This window comes from Gadus morhua, chromosome 2 (genome assembly GCF_902167405.1).
Source record: "Gadus morhua chromosome 2, gadMor3.0, whole genome shotgun sequence".
Lineage (NCBI taxonomy): Eukaryota > Metazoa > Chordata > Actinopteri > Gadiformes > Gadidae > Gadus > Gadus morhua.
The window spans coordinates 565,461-580,335 of NC_044049.1; the positions used below are offsets into that span (position 1 = coordinate 565,461).

At 50.4% G+C, this 14,875-nt stretch overlaps 2 protein-coding genes, 1 long non-coding RNA gene and 1 other non-coding gene across 5 annotated transcripts; 2 read left to right on the top strand and 2 right to left on the bottom strand.

Moving 5' to 3' along the window:
• Positions 1-171: 171 nt before the first annotated feature.
• trnat-cgu (transfer RNA threonine (anticodon CGU)) lies at positions 172-243 on the bottom strand. The gene has a single exon. It is a non-coding gene; the product is annotated as a tRNA-Thr (tRNA).
• A 191-nt stretch (positions 244-434) lies between these two features.
• LOC115532036 (uncharacterized) lies at positions 435-3,393 on the top strand. The gene is made up of 2 exons (XR_003973977.1): positions 435-788; positions 2,157-3,393. It is a non-coding gene; the product is annotated as an uncharacterized LOC115532036 (long non-coding RNA).
• A 54-nt stretch (positions 3,394-3,447) lies between these two features.
• On the bottom strand, positions 3,448-9,555 carry crlf3 (cytokine receptor-like factor 3). Of its 2 annotated transcripts, XM_030340904.1 has the most exons (10): positions 9,413-9,454; positions 9,064-9,125; positions 8,241-8,372; positions 7,762-7,969; positions 7,567-7,648; positions 7,084-7,261; positions 5,229-5,454; positions 4,761-4,899; positions 4,330-4,442; positions 3,448-4,147 (listed from the first exon to the last, which is right to left on the bottom strand). In XM_030340904.1, exons 3-10 carry the CDS (start codon positions 8,349-8,351, stop codon positions 3,876-3,878), a joined length of 1,329 nt encoding a protein of 442 aa, XP_030196764.1. In that variant the 5' UTR covers positions 8,352-8,372; positions 9,064-9,125; positions 9,413-9,454; the 3' UTR covers positions 3,448-3,875. The 2 variants fall into 2 exon arrangements, with proteins under 2 accessions (XP_030196764.1, XP_030196757.1); XM_030340897.1 differs by lacking the exon at positions 9,064-9,125 and having other exon boundaries at positions 9,413-9,555.
• An 839-nt stretch (positions 9,556-10,394) lies between these two features.
• On the top strand, positions 10,395-14,046 carry LOC115531785 (mpv17-like protein). The gene is made up of 4 exons (XM_030341132.1): positions 10,395-11,059; positions 11,452-11,522; positions 11,759-11,788; positions 12,322-14,046. Exons 1-4 carry the CDS (start codon positions 10,753-10,755, stop codon positions 12,604-12,606), a joined length of 693 nt encoding a protein of 230 aa, XP_030196992.1. The 5' UTR covers positions 10,395-10,752; the 3' UTR covers positions 12,607-14,046.
• The last annotated feature ends 829 nt before the right edge of the window (positions 14,047-14,875 follow it).

A 14,875-nucleotide genomic window follows, 5' to 3' on the forward strand; every position in this document is an offset into this window, starting at 1 on the left:
CAGATAGGCGAGGTGGCTCAATTCAGAACGAACCCAGACAGGGACACGACCATCCGCCGCAGCGACCGTTTGACTGCAGACCTGTAATCTGAGAGGTTAAGATCATCCACACTGGTGATCGTCCTCTTCATCCACTGTGTGTGTAAAAATTAAACCATTTTTTCCACAGCAAGGCACGGACGGGGTTCGAACCCGCGATCTTCGGTTTACGAGACCGACGCCTTACCACTTGGCCACCGCGCCAGGCTCCGAAAAATGTCGAACAGACCTGTAGTCAACCATGGGACCTTCATGTCGGTTATATCGGGGGAAACAACGTAAAGTGTTCTTCGTGTTGATGTAATTTATCCAATGACAACGGGCAGAGGATTTAAAGTGACGTCAGGTAATCCAGGGAAAGGAGGTAGGGGATTTCAAGTGAGGTCATGTATCCAGTGCCAGGGAGGAAAGGATTTAAAGTGACATCATGTAATCGAGTGACACGGAGGAGGGGATTTATAGTGACGTCATGTATCCAGTGACATGAGATTTAAAGTGACGTCATGTGTCCAGTGACAGGGAGGAGAGGATTAACAGTGGGGCTCTGAGGAGCAGAAAACGTCCCACTGATACGGACTGTAACCCGGAAGAAGAGTCTCTCTCCTCCTCCCCACGACATCCTGCTGCTGCCGTCCGTCTCTCCCAGTCCTCCCCCCATGTAGGGAGATCTAGTAGGCCTACTGGTGTTGGGGTCTGATGTGGTGGAGGTCTGAGTTCTGACGGGACCCAGGTTTTCTATGTGGTAACTGGTAAGTCTGCGGAAGCGTCGGCGAAGGACCAACACAGTATTAAGAGAATTCAATACCGATTTTATCCCGTTTTCCTCCTAAATCTGAGCCAAAACGTGAGCCTGCTGCTTATAGTGAATGTATCAGCACCACCGGATTTATATATATATATATGATTAATTAAATTACTAAAATTTAAAAATAATATAATATATTTGATTTCCTGCATTCTGGTGCATTTTGGGGATGGCCACGACCTATTACCTACTCTTCATTCAGATTCATAGCCTACAACCTGACTTGCAGGACCTGGACAAGTTTACACTGCATATACAGACCTACATTATGGCCATTCCACCAGCTATTGCTATTTGACCCATTGTTGTTATTCTGATATTGAGACAAATCGTGATCACTGTCCTATAGCGTCCATTTTTTGTGAGTCTCAATGTCTACTTCAAATTCAGTTAGAAATATGGGACAGTTGCTTAATTTTGTTTTTATGCTATAGGCCGAAAGACTAAATTAATATGTAACTTACTTGATAATTTTAAGGATAACATTACTTGGGGAGTTCAGTTCCGCTACTGTAATGGGTGGAAAGTACTTACAAATCTCTGCTAGTTAGCGATCTATCTCTCTCTCTACATGTAGTTGTGTTGCGCAAATGCTGCTGAGGGAGGCAGCCTATTTGATTGATTCGCTGAATTGTCCATCATCTGGTGTCAACAAATTTCGAATGACCAATAACTAGCCTAGCCCAAATCATTGACTAATTTAAATGGTTGCTGGCAGTGACAAGTATATCACAAAAATAAACGAGGATAATTGTTGATTTATTTCGTATTGATAATAGTTGATTAATAGTTGGCAGATATATTCAGGTAAATATTTCACGGAGGGGCGGCGCCCTATTGACCCACAGTAAGTAATGCAACAATGTATTTTTTTCCAAGCAGATGGTTTTGTCATAATTTTTAAGTTTGAAGAGGACAACCACATAATTAAATCAGGGAGGTGTATTCTGATTTATATTGGCCCGGGTCAGACCGGTTTGTCTAGTCCGGTTAAACGTCCTACCACTAGTCGCTGCTCCTTTAGAATAATAACCTGACGTTACATTCTTAATTTAGAAGCACACACCTAGTCACCTACATACAAAAGCAGTTGGGCTGAGGACCAACAGAGAATCCATTTTGGAGAAGTTACTTAATACCTGGAGGCTATATTCACTGAAGGAAGCAGACTGCACCCAATGTCACTGCACTGGTTCTTAGGATTGTGGTTTCCTGTATTACTGCACCAAAACACACCCAACGTCTTTGTGTGTCGCCTTATCTTCTGATCCTGGGGGTCTAAGTCTGGTCTGGTCTCTCCCGGTCTCTCCAGCAGTGCCAGGCCCCTGCTGGTCTGAGTCTGGTCTCTCCCGGTCTCTCCAGCAGCGCCAGGCTCCTGCTGGTCTACTCCTGGTCCCTCCCGGTCTCTCCAGCAGCGCCAGGCCCCTGGTGGTCTTAGTCTGGTCTCTCCTGGTCTCTCCAGCTGCGCCATGCCCCTGGTGGTGGACGCGGTGTGGGCCGTGTGGAGCATCACCGCCGGCGTGTACGACTACTTCAAGACCAGCGCCATGGAGGAGAGGATCCACGCGCTGGAGGACCTCCTCTCGCTCCACCAGCTGCTCATCGCCGGGCTGTCCACCGGCCTGGTGCTGCTGCTGGGCTACGTGCTGCTCAGGAAACGCTGACCCCCAGGGACCAGGAGCGCTGGTCCTGGTCGGGAACCTCTGACCCGCGGCCCGGAGGTCCCCCTCAGGGGGTCCTGCTCCACCTCCAGATGGGTCCTCGGGCTCAGTGCGGCTCCAGAGGTGTAGGAGGGCTTCCAGCAACAGTGGGATCAAGGAGACTTGTGGGATTAGGACAGATGGGGACCAGCTGTGACATTACAGGAGACGTCTCCTCTCGGTGACCTGGGAGGACCTCCGTGGAACAGGAGAAGACGATGACGTCACCGGCTGTGGTGGGGGAACCTGAGACCTCCAAACTGCCAAATCATGCCTAGTCACATGGTCTGAATGGACCAACCAGGGATGGTTGGAAATCATGCTAACCTGTCGTAGCTGAGGTCGTAGCTGAAGCTGAACCCTGTGGTACCCTCCTCATCCTCGATTATCATCAACTATCAACACCTAACCCTGTGGTACCCTCCTCATCCTCGATTATCATCAACTATCAACACCTAACCCTGTGGTACCCTCCTCATCCTCGATTATCATCAACTATCAACACCTAACCCTGTGGTACCCTCCTCATCCTCATTCATCAACACCTGTCTTTGTTGAACCCTGGTCTCCTGATTTGATTGTATTTTTGTATTTCTTTGTTCCTGCTGGGTCTCTAGAGGGTTCTGGGGATAAAGGGACTTTTATGTTGGCTAGTCTTTAGAACTCATTACTTTATTGCCGTTCTGTCAGCGTGTGTACATGTATGGAGGAGGTCCTTGAGGGAGATATGATGGTTTAACAAACAGTGATTATTATTATGGCGTGATCAGCTCAGTGATGGAGCTTCAATAGTGTGAAAACTGCATTCAAATGACTGGCTTTTTATCTTCAAACTAAAATACAATTCATTGAAATGAATGTTGCTTAATGATGAACTGTTAATAAATAAAAAAGGAAAAAAGCAAAGGTTGGTGAGTTTTATTGGAGGTGATGCTGGTTCAGACTGTAGTACCATCTACATACACATACCAACCAGCAACACATAACACATAGGAAGCTAAACCACCGTTAGTACGTACTTCCTGTTTGTGGTCACTCACTTCCTGTCACCCTACTGTGGGAGACATGAATAGTCAAAACGGTTCGTATGTTTCAACCAAACGACAGTTACGATATAAAAGTGTAAAACCGACTTCTGAACACCGAGACGACTACAGTAAGTGAATACTGACAGGATGACACTAAGAGGGGAGGGGAGGGGCTAATACTGGGGGGTCTTTCACAGTGAGCGGGGGGAGTTTGGCCAGAGAGAACCGGATGTAAACAAGGAGCCCCTAAAACGATGGAGCCGGGGAGAGTAACAGAAACCAGAGCATCGTAACAGCCAGGGGTCAGAACACCAGGACCTTCCAGCCTGTGTGAGCGAAGCAGCAGCCGAACAGCAGGCCATCCACCGCCGTCTCCAGCAGCCAATCAAACACCACCTCCCGGCTGCCGCAGCCAATCGTCACCCTGAGTTTGACGTTGGCCCCGCCCTCGCTCGGGTTGTTGCTGCTGCCGACAGAAAACAGAGCGACCACTTCCATGTCGAAGGTCACGGCTGAACCCAGGGCCAACGCTGGCAGCCGATTGGTCATCTCCTTCCCGTTGACGAACACAGCTCCTGGAGGAGGAGGAGGGGGAGGAGGAGGAGGATGAGGGGGAGGAGGGGGAGGAGGAGGAGGAGGAGGGCACTGGGATCTTCACGGGTCTTTGACTGGTAGTATTACTGGTATGGTTAACTGGTAGTTTTACTGGTAGTTTGACTGGTAGTTTTACAGGTATGGTTAACTGGTAGTTTTGTACCTTTGGTGGAGATGCAGACTGCCTGGTCTCTCTGGAGAGTCTCTTGCCCGCTCTCTCTCTCCACACACACTCCTAGACCGTCCCTGTTGTCAGCCTGACCAACTGCAGAAACCCTACACATACACACACACACACACACACACAATTAATGTCGCAAAACACACACAAATAAAGTGTGTTTGTGCGTGCATTTGTAAGTGCGCGGGCATGCGTGCGTGGGTGCGTGTACGTCTGCGTGTGGTGTGCGTGCGTGTGTGTTTGTGTGCGTGCGTGTATACATGTGCGAGTGTGTGCGTGTGTGTGTATGTGTGCGTGTTTATGCGTCTGCGTGTGGCGTGCGTGCGTGCGTGTGTGTTTGCGTGCGTGCGTGTGTGTTCGCGTGCGTGCGTGTGTGTTTGTGTGCGTATGTGTGTATGTGCGTGTGTGCTCACTTGAAGGTGAGGGTCTGCCCGGGGCAGTAGGTGGCGCCGTTGGAGTAGAGCACAGGGGAGCCTGAGGGGGCGGAGTCACAGCGCATGGCGATGTTCCTCCGGCTGCTCAGGATGAAGCCGTCCGTCCCGGGACTCCACTCTGCATGGAGCCACATGTTAACATCAACATACACGCTAATGAACACGCATGTTAATGAGACAGACATACATGGTATGAACATCAATGTTACTATGATGCAAATACATGTTAACGAATACATGTTATTGGCTACATGTTAATGCAATGAACAGACATGTTATCAACGTACATGCTAATGTGACGTGTATGAAATCATGTATGTGAATAACCACATGTAAATGAGTGCAGGTCAACATGTATGTAAATGAGGGCAGGTGAATGTGTATGTCAATTAGTGAACATGTGTCTAATGTGCTCCAGCTGTGCTGAGGTGCGCTGGTTTTCCGCACCGTGGGGGGCCAGGGAGGTGGAGCCGGCCACGGGGACGCTCCAGGGGCTCCAGGAGGACCCCCCGTCCCCGCGGGCGCTGACCCGGAACAGGTGCTCCGTCTGGGGGTCCAGGTGCACCACCACCACCTCACAGTCCCCGCCCACGTACGCGTCCTCGTAAGCTCCGCCCCCCGCGGCCCGCCGGTACTGCAGACGGTAGTCCACCGCCGAGAAGTCCTCGTCCACCTGGACACACGGACAGACGCCCCCCTGCTGTTAGACCAGCTCCCCTCACACCAGCTCCCCTCAAAGCAGCTCCCCTCACACCACCTCCCCTCACACCACCTCCCCTCACACCACCTCCCCTCACACCAGCTCCCCTCACACCACCTCCCCTCACACCAGCTCCCCTCACACCAGCTCCCCTCACACCAGCTCCCCTCACACCAGCTCCCCTTAAACCAGCTCCCCTCACACCAGCTCCCCTTAAACCAGCTCCCCTCACACCAGCTCCCCTCACACCAGCTCCCCTTAAACCAGCTCCCCTTAAACCAGCTCCCCTCACACCAGCTCCCCTCACACCAGCTCCCCTTAAACCAGCTCCCCTCACACCAGCTCCCCTCACACCAGCTCCCCTTAAACCAGCTCCCCTCACACCAGCTCCCCTCACACCAGCTCCCCTTAAACCAGCTCCCCTTAAACCAGCTCCCCTCACACCAGCTCCCCTTAAACCAGCTCCCCTTAAACCAGCTCCCCTTAAACCAGCTCCCCTTAAACCAGCTCCCCTTAAACCAGCTCCCCTCACACCAGCTCCCCTTAAACCAGCTCCCCTTAAACCAGCTCCCCTCACACCAGCTCCCCTCAAAGCAGCTCCCCTTAAACCAGCTCCCCTTAAACCAGCTCCCCTCACACCAGCTCCCCTCAAAGCAGCTCCCCTTAAACCAGCTCCCCTCACACCAGCTCCCCTTAAACCAGCTCCCCTCACACCAGCTCCCCTTAAACCAGCTCCCCTCACACCAGCTCCCCTTAAAACCAGCTCCCCTTAAACCAGCTCCCCTTAAACCAGCTCCCCTTAAACCAGCTCCCCTCACACCAGCTCCCCTTAAACCAGCTCCCCTCACACCAGCTCCCCTTAAACCAGCTCCCCTCACACCAGCTCCCCTTAAAACCAGCTCCCCTTAAACCAGCTCCCCTTAAACCAGCTCCCCTTAAAGCCTGTTCCCCTTAAACCTGCTCCCCTTAAAGCCTGCTCCCCTTAAAGCCTGCTCCCCTTAAAGCCTGCTCCCCTTAAAGCCTGCTCCCCTTAATCCACCCTGCTCCCCTTAAACCAGCTCCCCTTAAAGCCTGCTCCCCTTAAAGCCTGCTCCCCTTAATCCACCCTGCTCCTCTTAATCCACCCTGCTCCTCTTAATCCACCCTGCTCCCCTTAATCCACCCTGCTCCTCTTAAACCACCCTGCTCCCCTTAATCCACCCTGCTCCTCTTAATCCACCCTGCTCCCCTTAATCCACCCTGCTCCTCTTAATCCACCCTGCTCCCGGTAAACCGGGTCAGGGTGGAACTACATGTCCTGAGTCTTGTTAGTGTCAGTGTTAGTCCCTGGTCCCTCCCCTGGTCTCTCCCCTGGTCTCTCCTCTGGTCTCTCCTAAGTCTAGCTCCACCTTGGCCCAGAGACCTCTGGTCTCTCCTATGTCTAGCTCCACCTTGGCCCAGAGACCTCTGGTCTCTCCCCTATGTCTAGCTCCACCTTGGCCCAGAGACCTCTGGTCTCTCCCCTATGTCTAGCTCCACCTTGGCCCAGAGACCTCTGGTCTCTCCTATGTCTAGCCCCACCTTGGCCCAGAGACCTCTGGTCTCTCCTATGTCTAGCCCCACCTTGGCCCAGCGGACCAGCATGGCCCCCGGTCTCTCCTGGAGCTCCATGATCTGGACGGGGGGATGGGAGGAGACCGACCCGTGGCGGACCACCATCTCCTTCAGGACCTCCAGGACCGAGTCGTCCAGCTGGGCCGAGACACAGGCCACGTCCACCAGGGCCGGGACCTCCAGGAGGCTTCAGGGAGACAGGAGACCGCGTTAGAGAGACAGGAGACCGCGTTAGAGAGACAGGAGACCGCGTTAGAGAGACAGGAGACCGCGTTAGAGACACAGAAGAGACACAGGAGAACACCTTAGAGACACTGTACATTATATACACTGTACCTGATACACAGACAGACAGATGTTACTATGCAATAATTACTATGTTACCTGTCCAGGTGTACAGCACTATGTTACCTGTCCAGGTGTACAGCACTATGTTACCTGTCCAGGTGTACAGCACTATGTTACCTGTCCAGGTGTACAGCACTATGTTACCTGTCCAGGTGTATGTTCAGAGCCTTCTGGTTGAAGCTCCCCAGTCCATCTTCCTCTACATCACATCGTAGAGCAGCCTCCCCTAAACACAGGGAGGGGGGGGGGGGGTGCTGTTTGATTTGTTGTTTGATGGTATGAGACAGTGCTTGTTTGTTGTGATTGTTGTTTGTTTGTTTGAGAGGCTATTGGCCCCACCCTCTCGGAGCAACTGGTCGGCCTGCCCCACCCCCTGAAGGATGAGTGTCTGACAGGCGGTGAGGGGGCGGAGACTCTGCTCCTCTAGGGCGTCGACCTGGGCCACCAGCTGGGCCAATCGGGCGGCTAGGAGGCGCGCCGCCGCCGCCTGCAGCTCAGAGAAGTGCCTGCGGAGGGCGTCGCGCGCCTGGCTGGAGCTGCCGCGCACCTGTTGGCAACGTCATTATCATACGGTGAGTTATCATTACCATACATGAGTTATCATCATTATCATACTTTGAGTTGTCCTTATCATACGGTGAGTTATCATCATTATCATCAGGTTAGTATCTATCCGTCACATATGTGCAGGGTTAGGGTCGGAGGTCACCTGTGTGCAGGGTTAGGGTCAGAGGTCAGGTTGAGGGTCAGAGGTCAGGGTCAAAGGTCACCTGTGTGCAGGGCTAGGGTCAGAGGTCAGGGCGAGGGTCAGAGGTCACCTGTGTGCAGGCCTGTTTGAGGCCGGTGAGTCTCAGCTGCAGTTCTCTGCGGTAGTTCTGAGCCGCCTCGATGCTCTCCTTCGCCTCCTGGCGCATCGCATCGCCCTCCATCCTGACTCACACAGACGCACACTAACACACACACACACACACACACACACACACACACACACACACACACACACACACACACACACACACTTAGCCTCCACTAGACCATCTGCATGATATCATCATCATGCAAGGAGTAATTTAACGTAACCATCAGGTCAGGATGTGCCAAAATAAATGAAGAGGTTTTTCTAACTGTAGGTTAGTGGTGGGTGAGTTACTGTTAGAGGTTAGTGGTGGGTGAGTTACTGTTAGAGGTTAGTGGTGGGTGAGTTACTGTTAGAGGTTAGTGGTGGGTGAGTTACTGTTAGAGGTTAGTGGTGGGTGAGTTACTGTTAGAGGTTAGCGGTGGGTGAGTTACTGTTAGAGGTTAGTGGCTGGTGAGTTACTGTTAGAGGCTAGTGTTCAGACCTTAGTTAACATAACTACGGCCCTGGAAGCATAGTTAACAGGACCGTCCACATGTGCTGTTGTGCTGAAGCCTTTAATTTCAACCCTAACAGGACATCTGCTGCAACTGTTTTTTTTTTAAGGATTTTTTTTTGGGGGGGGGGGGCTGTGTTTCAGAACTGGGCTGGGCACTGATGCAAGGAGACAAAATCATGAAAGGTATCCACTAAACAGAGCTGTCATTACACCATTATTCTGCAACACAATAGCACAAAGCCACAGACAGACAGACAGACAGACAGACAGACATGTTGATACTCACGGAAACTAACTTCCGTGTTTTGGAATAGTTCATGAATTGTCCCCACATCCACTCAACAGCTACTGAATAAAATACAGTTATACAAACTCTATTATACCATCTAGGACAACTCATGTGGGATCGAAAGGGTCACTATACATGTATATTACAGTCTATAATCTATACTGTATCGTCTACTGTTTATTTATTATCTCGGTTTCGAAACTCCGCCATCTGGGCTTAAAACGAGGCACACACAGTCACACACACAAGACACACACATACACACACAATAACATACACACTAAACACTGTTCACTCTGACGGGCAGGGATTAGATAATAGTTAATATATGTGTAATAGTCCATACCTTCTAGGACGGCTCGCTGAGGACCATACCAACACGGCCACCACCCAGACCTGCAGCTAGACTTTTCTTTTTTGCACAATTCCAAAAATTACATTTCAGAGACGTTCAGTGAAAAGTGACCAATCAGGCATGCGAGATGAGCACCATGTTTGATCGAATGCTTCACCAGCCAATGGCATTAAGGGATGTGCCTTAGGAACCCGCCCTCAATCCCCGGTTTAGTCATCCAAAATATTCAGTTACAGTTAGTTATTATAGAGTTGAACCATAATAGGTAGGTAGACACACATTAGGATAAAAAAAATACGATAAAATGGAAATAGGATAGAAAGATAGTCCAGAAATAATATATGGTCCACAAACAATAACTTCCGCCCTCAAGCGCATGCGTAATGCCACCGCCACAGAGCTGAGCTCATCCGTTGGGATGTGGCGCCCCCCTGTGGCCGCTAGCCGAACTGCCCGACTCTCTTTAGTGGCGCGAAGGTGACTTTGGATTAGGCCTCCTATAAACTAACATTAACAACACCAAGAACACACTACTACACATTATATAACTATATATACAACTATAGATATATAACTATATCTATAAATATATAACAATATATATATAACTATATATATATAGCTAAATAACTATTTATTTATACAACTGTCGTGAACATTCTGCCTGCCGTCCGGTCCACGTCTAGGATTAATTAAGGGTTATTTTTAATTTGATTTTAAACTGTGAGGTTATATCGACTTCTTCTACTTGGAGTTCGGGGAGTTTTCAGGCGCGTGATCTAACTTGTGAATTCATAAACGAATGAAAAATAAATGAACGGATGAGTCCTCATAGTTTCACCCTTGGCTAGAGCGTCACGGAATGGACAACATGGCACGCGGGGCGGCCTGGGAGCCAATCAACTGCTGAGATTAGTAGAGCAGCTCGGGACACGGTGCCAATCTGGCCCGCGCGAGACAGGGGCGCAGATTAGCGCTCGGTGTCACGTGACTCCGACGCCTCGGTGGACTTGCCGGTGTCACCTTCCTCTCATAACGCCTCCTCAGAGCGCTTGAAGAGGAGGACTCCGCGGGACGCCTGGAGGAACTCAGAGCGCGAGCCGGTTCCAGGGGTCAGAGGTCATGATCAACGTCTGGATTATTCTCGATTAACGGAGAATTGAGGCCTCGCGCTCCTATAATCTCTCCGGGATCCGCGCCCCAGGGCCGGTGATGAGCGCGAGTTTCCCCCGGTGGTTTCTGTGACGTCATGCCGAGGTGTTGATCAAGGTCACTACCGAGAGTCCTCAAGCGGAAGGAGAGGAGAGGAGAGGAGAGGTGAGCCGGTTACCATGAGGCGCGCGCTGCTGAAGGAGGCGGCCAAGCGGTTCCCTTGGCTGGCCAACGTCACTCTCTACGGAGCGCTGTTCGCGGGCGGGGACCTCGCGCACCAGTTTATCGCGCAGAAGGAGCATATGGACTGGAAGCACACGCGCAACGTGGCAATCGTCGCGCTCACTTTCCACGGGAACTTTAACTACTGCTGGCTGCGCGCGCTGGAGCGACGCTTCCCCGGGAGGTCCACCGGTATGCTCGTGCGCAAACTGCTGCTGGACCAGAGCTTCGCGTCGCCGTTGGCAACCAGTGTCTTCTACACCGGTAAGGAAAGACCGTTACACGTTACACGTTTAAATGACGTGGTGAGGGGGGCTCCGGACCGTTTCACGGAGCCGCGGTGAGGGGGACCCCGAGACTGTCATTCTGTTACACAAAACCCTACTGTAACCCTACTGTAAGCCTGCTGTAACTTTACTGTGAGCCCACTGGACGAATGAGAATGAAAATAGATAGGCCTCATATCATCGTCACTGGAAGGACATTATAATATACTGTATATATATATATATTTATCAAGCCTTTTGCCATCTTCTGTTGGACTTTGGTCCTGGGCCAGATTTAGACTGTAACCCGAGTGTTTGACAGAGCAGCACCTGTCTGTCTGACCTCTGACTCCTGACCTGTGACCCCCCCCCCCCCCCCGCCCCCTTTAGGGGTGAGCTTTCTGGAGGGCAAAGAGGACGTGTTTGAGGACTGGAGGGATAAGTTCTTCAACACGTGGAAGGTAATTATACATCTGTGTATATATCAAACACACACGTTATAACACACACACACACACACACACACACACACACACACACACACACACACACACACACACACACACACACACACACACACACACACACACACACATGCTATATATAGGATCATATCCTTCACACACACTATAATCTATAATATTATAATATCATAATGTGTAATAATATAATATCCCTCCTGACCCCTCCCCCCCAGACAGGACTCCTGTACTGGCCCTTCATGCAGGTAGGACACGTGTGTGTGTGTGTGTGTGTGTGTGTGTGTGTGTGTGTGTGTGTGTGTGTGTGTGTGTGTGTCTGTGTGCGTGTGTATTTGTGTGTGTGCGTGTGTGTGTTTGTGTGTGTGTCTGTTTGTGTGTGTAAAAAACTAATTTATAACTTTCTCCAACGTTCTGCAAATACATATACACATCTACCAGACCTCTTTGTAGCCCAGTAGGTACGGTTAGGTAGGCTAGTCACAGTGTTAGCCAACATGCTACGGTGAGGTAGGCTAGTTACCGTAGTAACCAGAGTGCGATGGTGAGGTAGGCTAGTTACCATAGTAACCAACATGCTACTGTGAGGTAGACTAGTTTCAGTGTTACCATCATGCTACTAGTTTCAGTGTTACCATTAGGCTAGTTACCGTAGGCCAGTTAGCGTAGTAACCAGGGTGTGATGGTGAGGCAGGCTGGTTACCATAGTAACCAGGGTGTGATGGTGAGGCAGGCTGGTTACCGTAGTAACCAGGGTGTGATGGTGCCCTTCCTCCTCCAGTTCCTGAACTTCCTGCTGGTGCCGCTCCACCTGCGGACCGTCTTCATGGGTGGATGTGCCTTCCTGTGGGCCTGCTTTCTCTGCTTCTCCCGCCAGGACGGAGACGGCACCGCCGGGCTGGCCCTCGCCTTCCTGCTGCACCCGCGCCTCACCACCGCCACACCCCCACCCATAACACCCCCACCCACACCCGAAACACCAGCCACAACACCACCAGCCATACAGCCGCACCAACCTACAACACCACCAGCAGACACGCAACACACCGACCGAGAGGAGGAGTGAAGAGGAGGGGAGAGGATAGGAGAGAGGAGAGAGGAGAGAGGAGAGAGGAGAGAGGGGAGAGGAGAGGAGGAGAGAGGAGAGAGGAGAAGAGAGAGTGAATGAGGGTGTTGAAGGGTTAAAAATATTCACCAAGGTTATGGCAAACCTTCTGAAACAGGAGATTGTATGTAATTCAATATGACATATTTATTACATCTATTTATTATATGACACATATATTTATATTATTACATTTATATAACATTTATTTATGATGTTGCTGTTTGGTTGTGAGCCTGCGTCCGGGTAACCAGGTTCCGGTGGTTAACCAGCGGGGGATTACCTACGCTGGTTAGGCTGGTTGCAGTCTGCTCTGCGGTAACCGGCTTAACTCAGCTGAACGGCGGACAGAGTGCTAAATCCAGACAGAACCTTTTAGATCAGGGATCAGTTTGGGTTACAGGCGCAGCTCGTCCAGATGTTCCTCCCTCACCTCCCCGCCGGTGTCCTGAGACCTCCGGGCCAGCAGGAGGCCCCGTCCTCCTCGGGGGAGGACCGAGGAGGACCTGAGGGAGAGCAACCAGCATGCTCTGGTTCAGAGGACCTGAGAGAGAGCACCCAGCATGCTCTGGTTCAGAGGACCTGAGAGAGAGCACCCAGCATGCTCTGGTTCAGAGGACCTAAGGGAGAGCACCCAGCATGGCGGCTGCCGTTCGGAGAAGGCTTCAAACGGATTCCCCTGTTGGAGGGTTTACGTGACAGCACTCCCAGGATGAGGATGGGGTTGCCTAGGTTACCGAGGGGCGGTACCCTGGTAACTGATCCAGGCGTCTGGGTTCACGCGGCGGTGAAGAACCCACGGGGGCCGGTCAACCCAGTGGACTGTGGGGCGCGGTAAGACGCAGCGGTGGCAACTAGCTCACTGGTGGTGCCTTTCACTGGCTAACATGCTAACATGCTAGCCTCTCTGCTTGATAAACTGCTAACTAGCTTTTGTGCTAACTAGCCTGAACATAGAGGCTAAAGATGAACCTCACTGGAATCATGGACGGATGAATGAGGGAATGGATGATAACAGATGAATGGATGCTGGATAAATGGATGCTGGATGCCCCAGCTCATGTGTAGACGGGTCAGTTCTCTTACTTGAAATGTCCTCCTGAATCCTTACCTCAGAATGGATGTCTCCCAGTGTTGCCCCAGCGGTAGATTACCCTGTCCTCTGATTGGTCCATTCAGCGTTTTGTGACCATTGAAAGCACTGCAGTTTACTCTTCTACGACGGGTTTCACTCTTTTTCTGTATTATTTATTATATAATATACATATCTATACAATGTATTGGGTTTAATGTTTGAATGTCGTTACTGAAAACTGCTGACGTTGTTTCACGTCTTGCTGTGTGCTGTCAGAAACATGTTCCTCAACTCAATAAAGTGAGCTCCGACTCTTTAGAATTGAATATGTTTATTATTATTATTATAGAACTTCAGAGGCACACAGAACAGCAGTGAATAACATTTATGTTATAAATATCATCTATTACATCACACCACAAACAACATGATCTCTGGATGATTCCAATCCGATTTAAATATTTTAAATTAGGAAATAATTATGTTTAGGATTATTTCATAGATTATTGGAAAATTGATTGAATAAATAGTGTTGATTATAGACTGAGGTCCACAATTTGCCGGTCTAGTTACCAGGCAGGTGATCGATATGAATTGATAAATAAAGAGGATGATGGAGGTCATGTGACGGAGGTCATGTGCCCAAGGTCATGTGATGGAGGTCATGTGACTTAGGTCATGTGATGGAGGTCCCCCCTGGTGGGTGGAGGATGACGCTCCAGACTCCTCTGATGACCTCCGACCAACTTCCCTCGCATTTGCAATAAAGAATATATTCGCCAAACAATGAGAAAAAAGAACTCCAAAAAAGTGAGGAAAACATTTAAACTTATCAATCAAAACTCAATGTGTGTATGAGTGTTTGTGTGTGTGATAGTGTGGGTGTGTAGGTGTAGGTTTGTGTAGTTGTAGGTGGAGGTGTGTGTGTATGTGTGTGTGTGTGTGTGTATGTGTGTGTGTGTGTGTGTGTGTGTGTGTGTGTGTGTGTTTGTGTGTAAGTGTGTATCTGCGTGTGTGTGTGTGTGTGTAGTTGTAGGTGTAGCTCTGTGTGTTTGTGTGTGTGTTTGTAGGTGTAGCTCTGTGTGTGTGTGTGTGTGTGTAAGTGTAAGTGTAAGTGTAGGTGTAGCTCTGTGTGTGTGTGTGTGTGTGTGTGTG

What these genes read in the sequence shown, in the direction of transcription:
- LOC115531785 (XM_030341132.1), top strand. Translation starts at nt 10,753, where the DNA reads ATGAGGCGCGCGCTGCTGAAGGAGGCGGCCAAGCGGTTCCCTTGGCTG. An exon ending in AACCAGTGTCTTCTACACCG is followed by an intron (nt 11,060 to 11,451) that starts GTAAGGAAAGAC and finishes CGCCCCCTTTAG; the next exon opens with GGGTGAGCTTTCTGGAGGGC. An exon ending in TGTACTGGCCCTTCATGCAG is followed by an intron (nt 11,789 to 12,321) that starts GTAGGACACGTG and finishes TTCCTCCTCCAG; the next exon opens with TTCCTGAACTTCCTGCTGGT.
- crlf3 (XM_030340897.1), bottom strand. Translation starts at nt 8,351, where the DNA reads ATGGAGGGCGATGCGATGCGCCAGGAGGCGAAGGAGAGCATCGAGGCG. An exon ending in TGCTGGTCCGCTGGGCCAAG is followed by an intron (nt 5,455 to 7,083) that starts GTGGGGCTAGAC and finishes CCGTGTGTCCAG; the next exon opens with GTGGACGAGGACTTCTCGGC. An exon ending in AGTCTGCATCTCCACCAAAG is followed by an intron (nt 4,148 to 4,329) that starts GTACAAAACTAC and finishes CTCCTCCTCCAG; the next exon opens with GAGCTGTGTTCGTCAACGGG.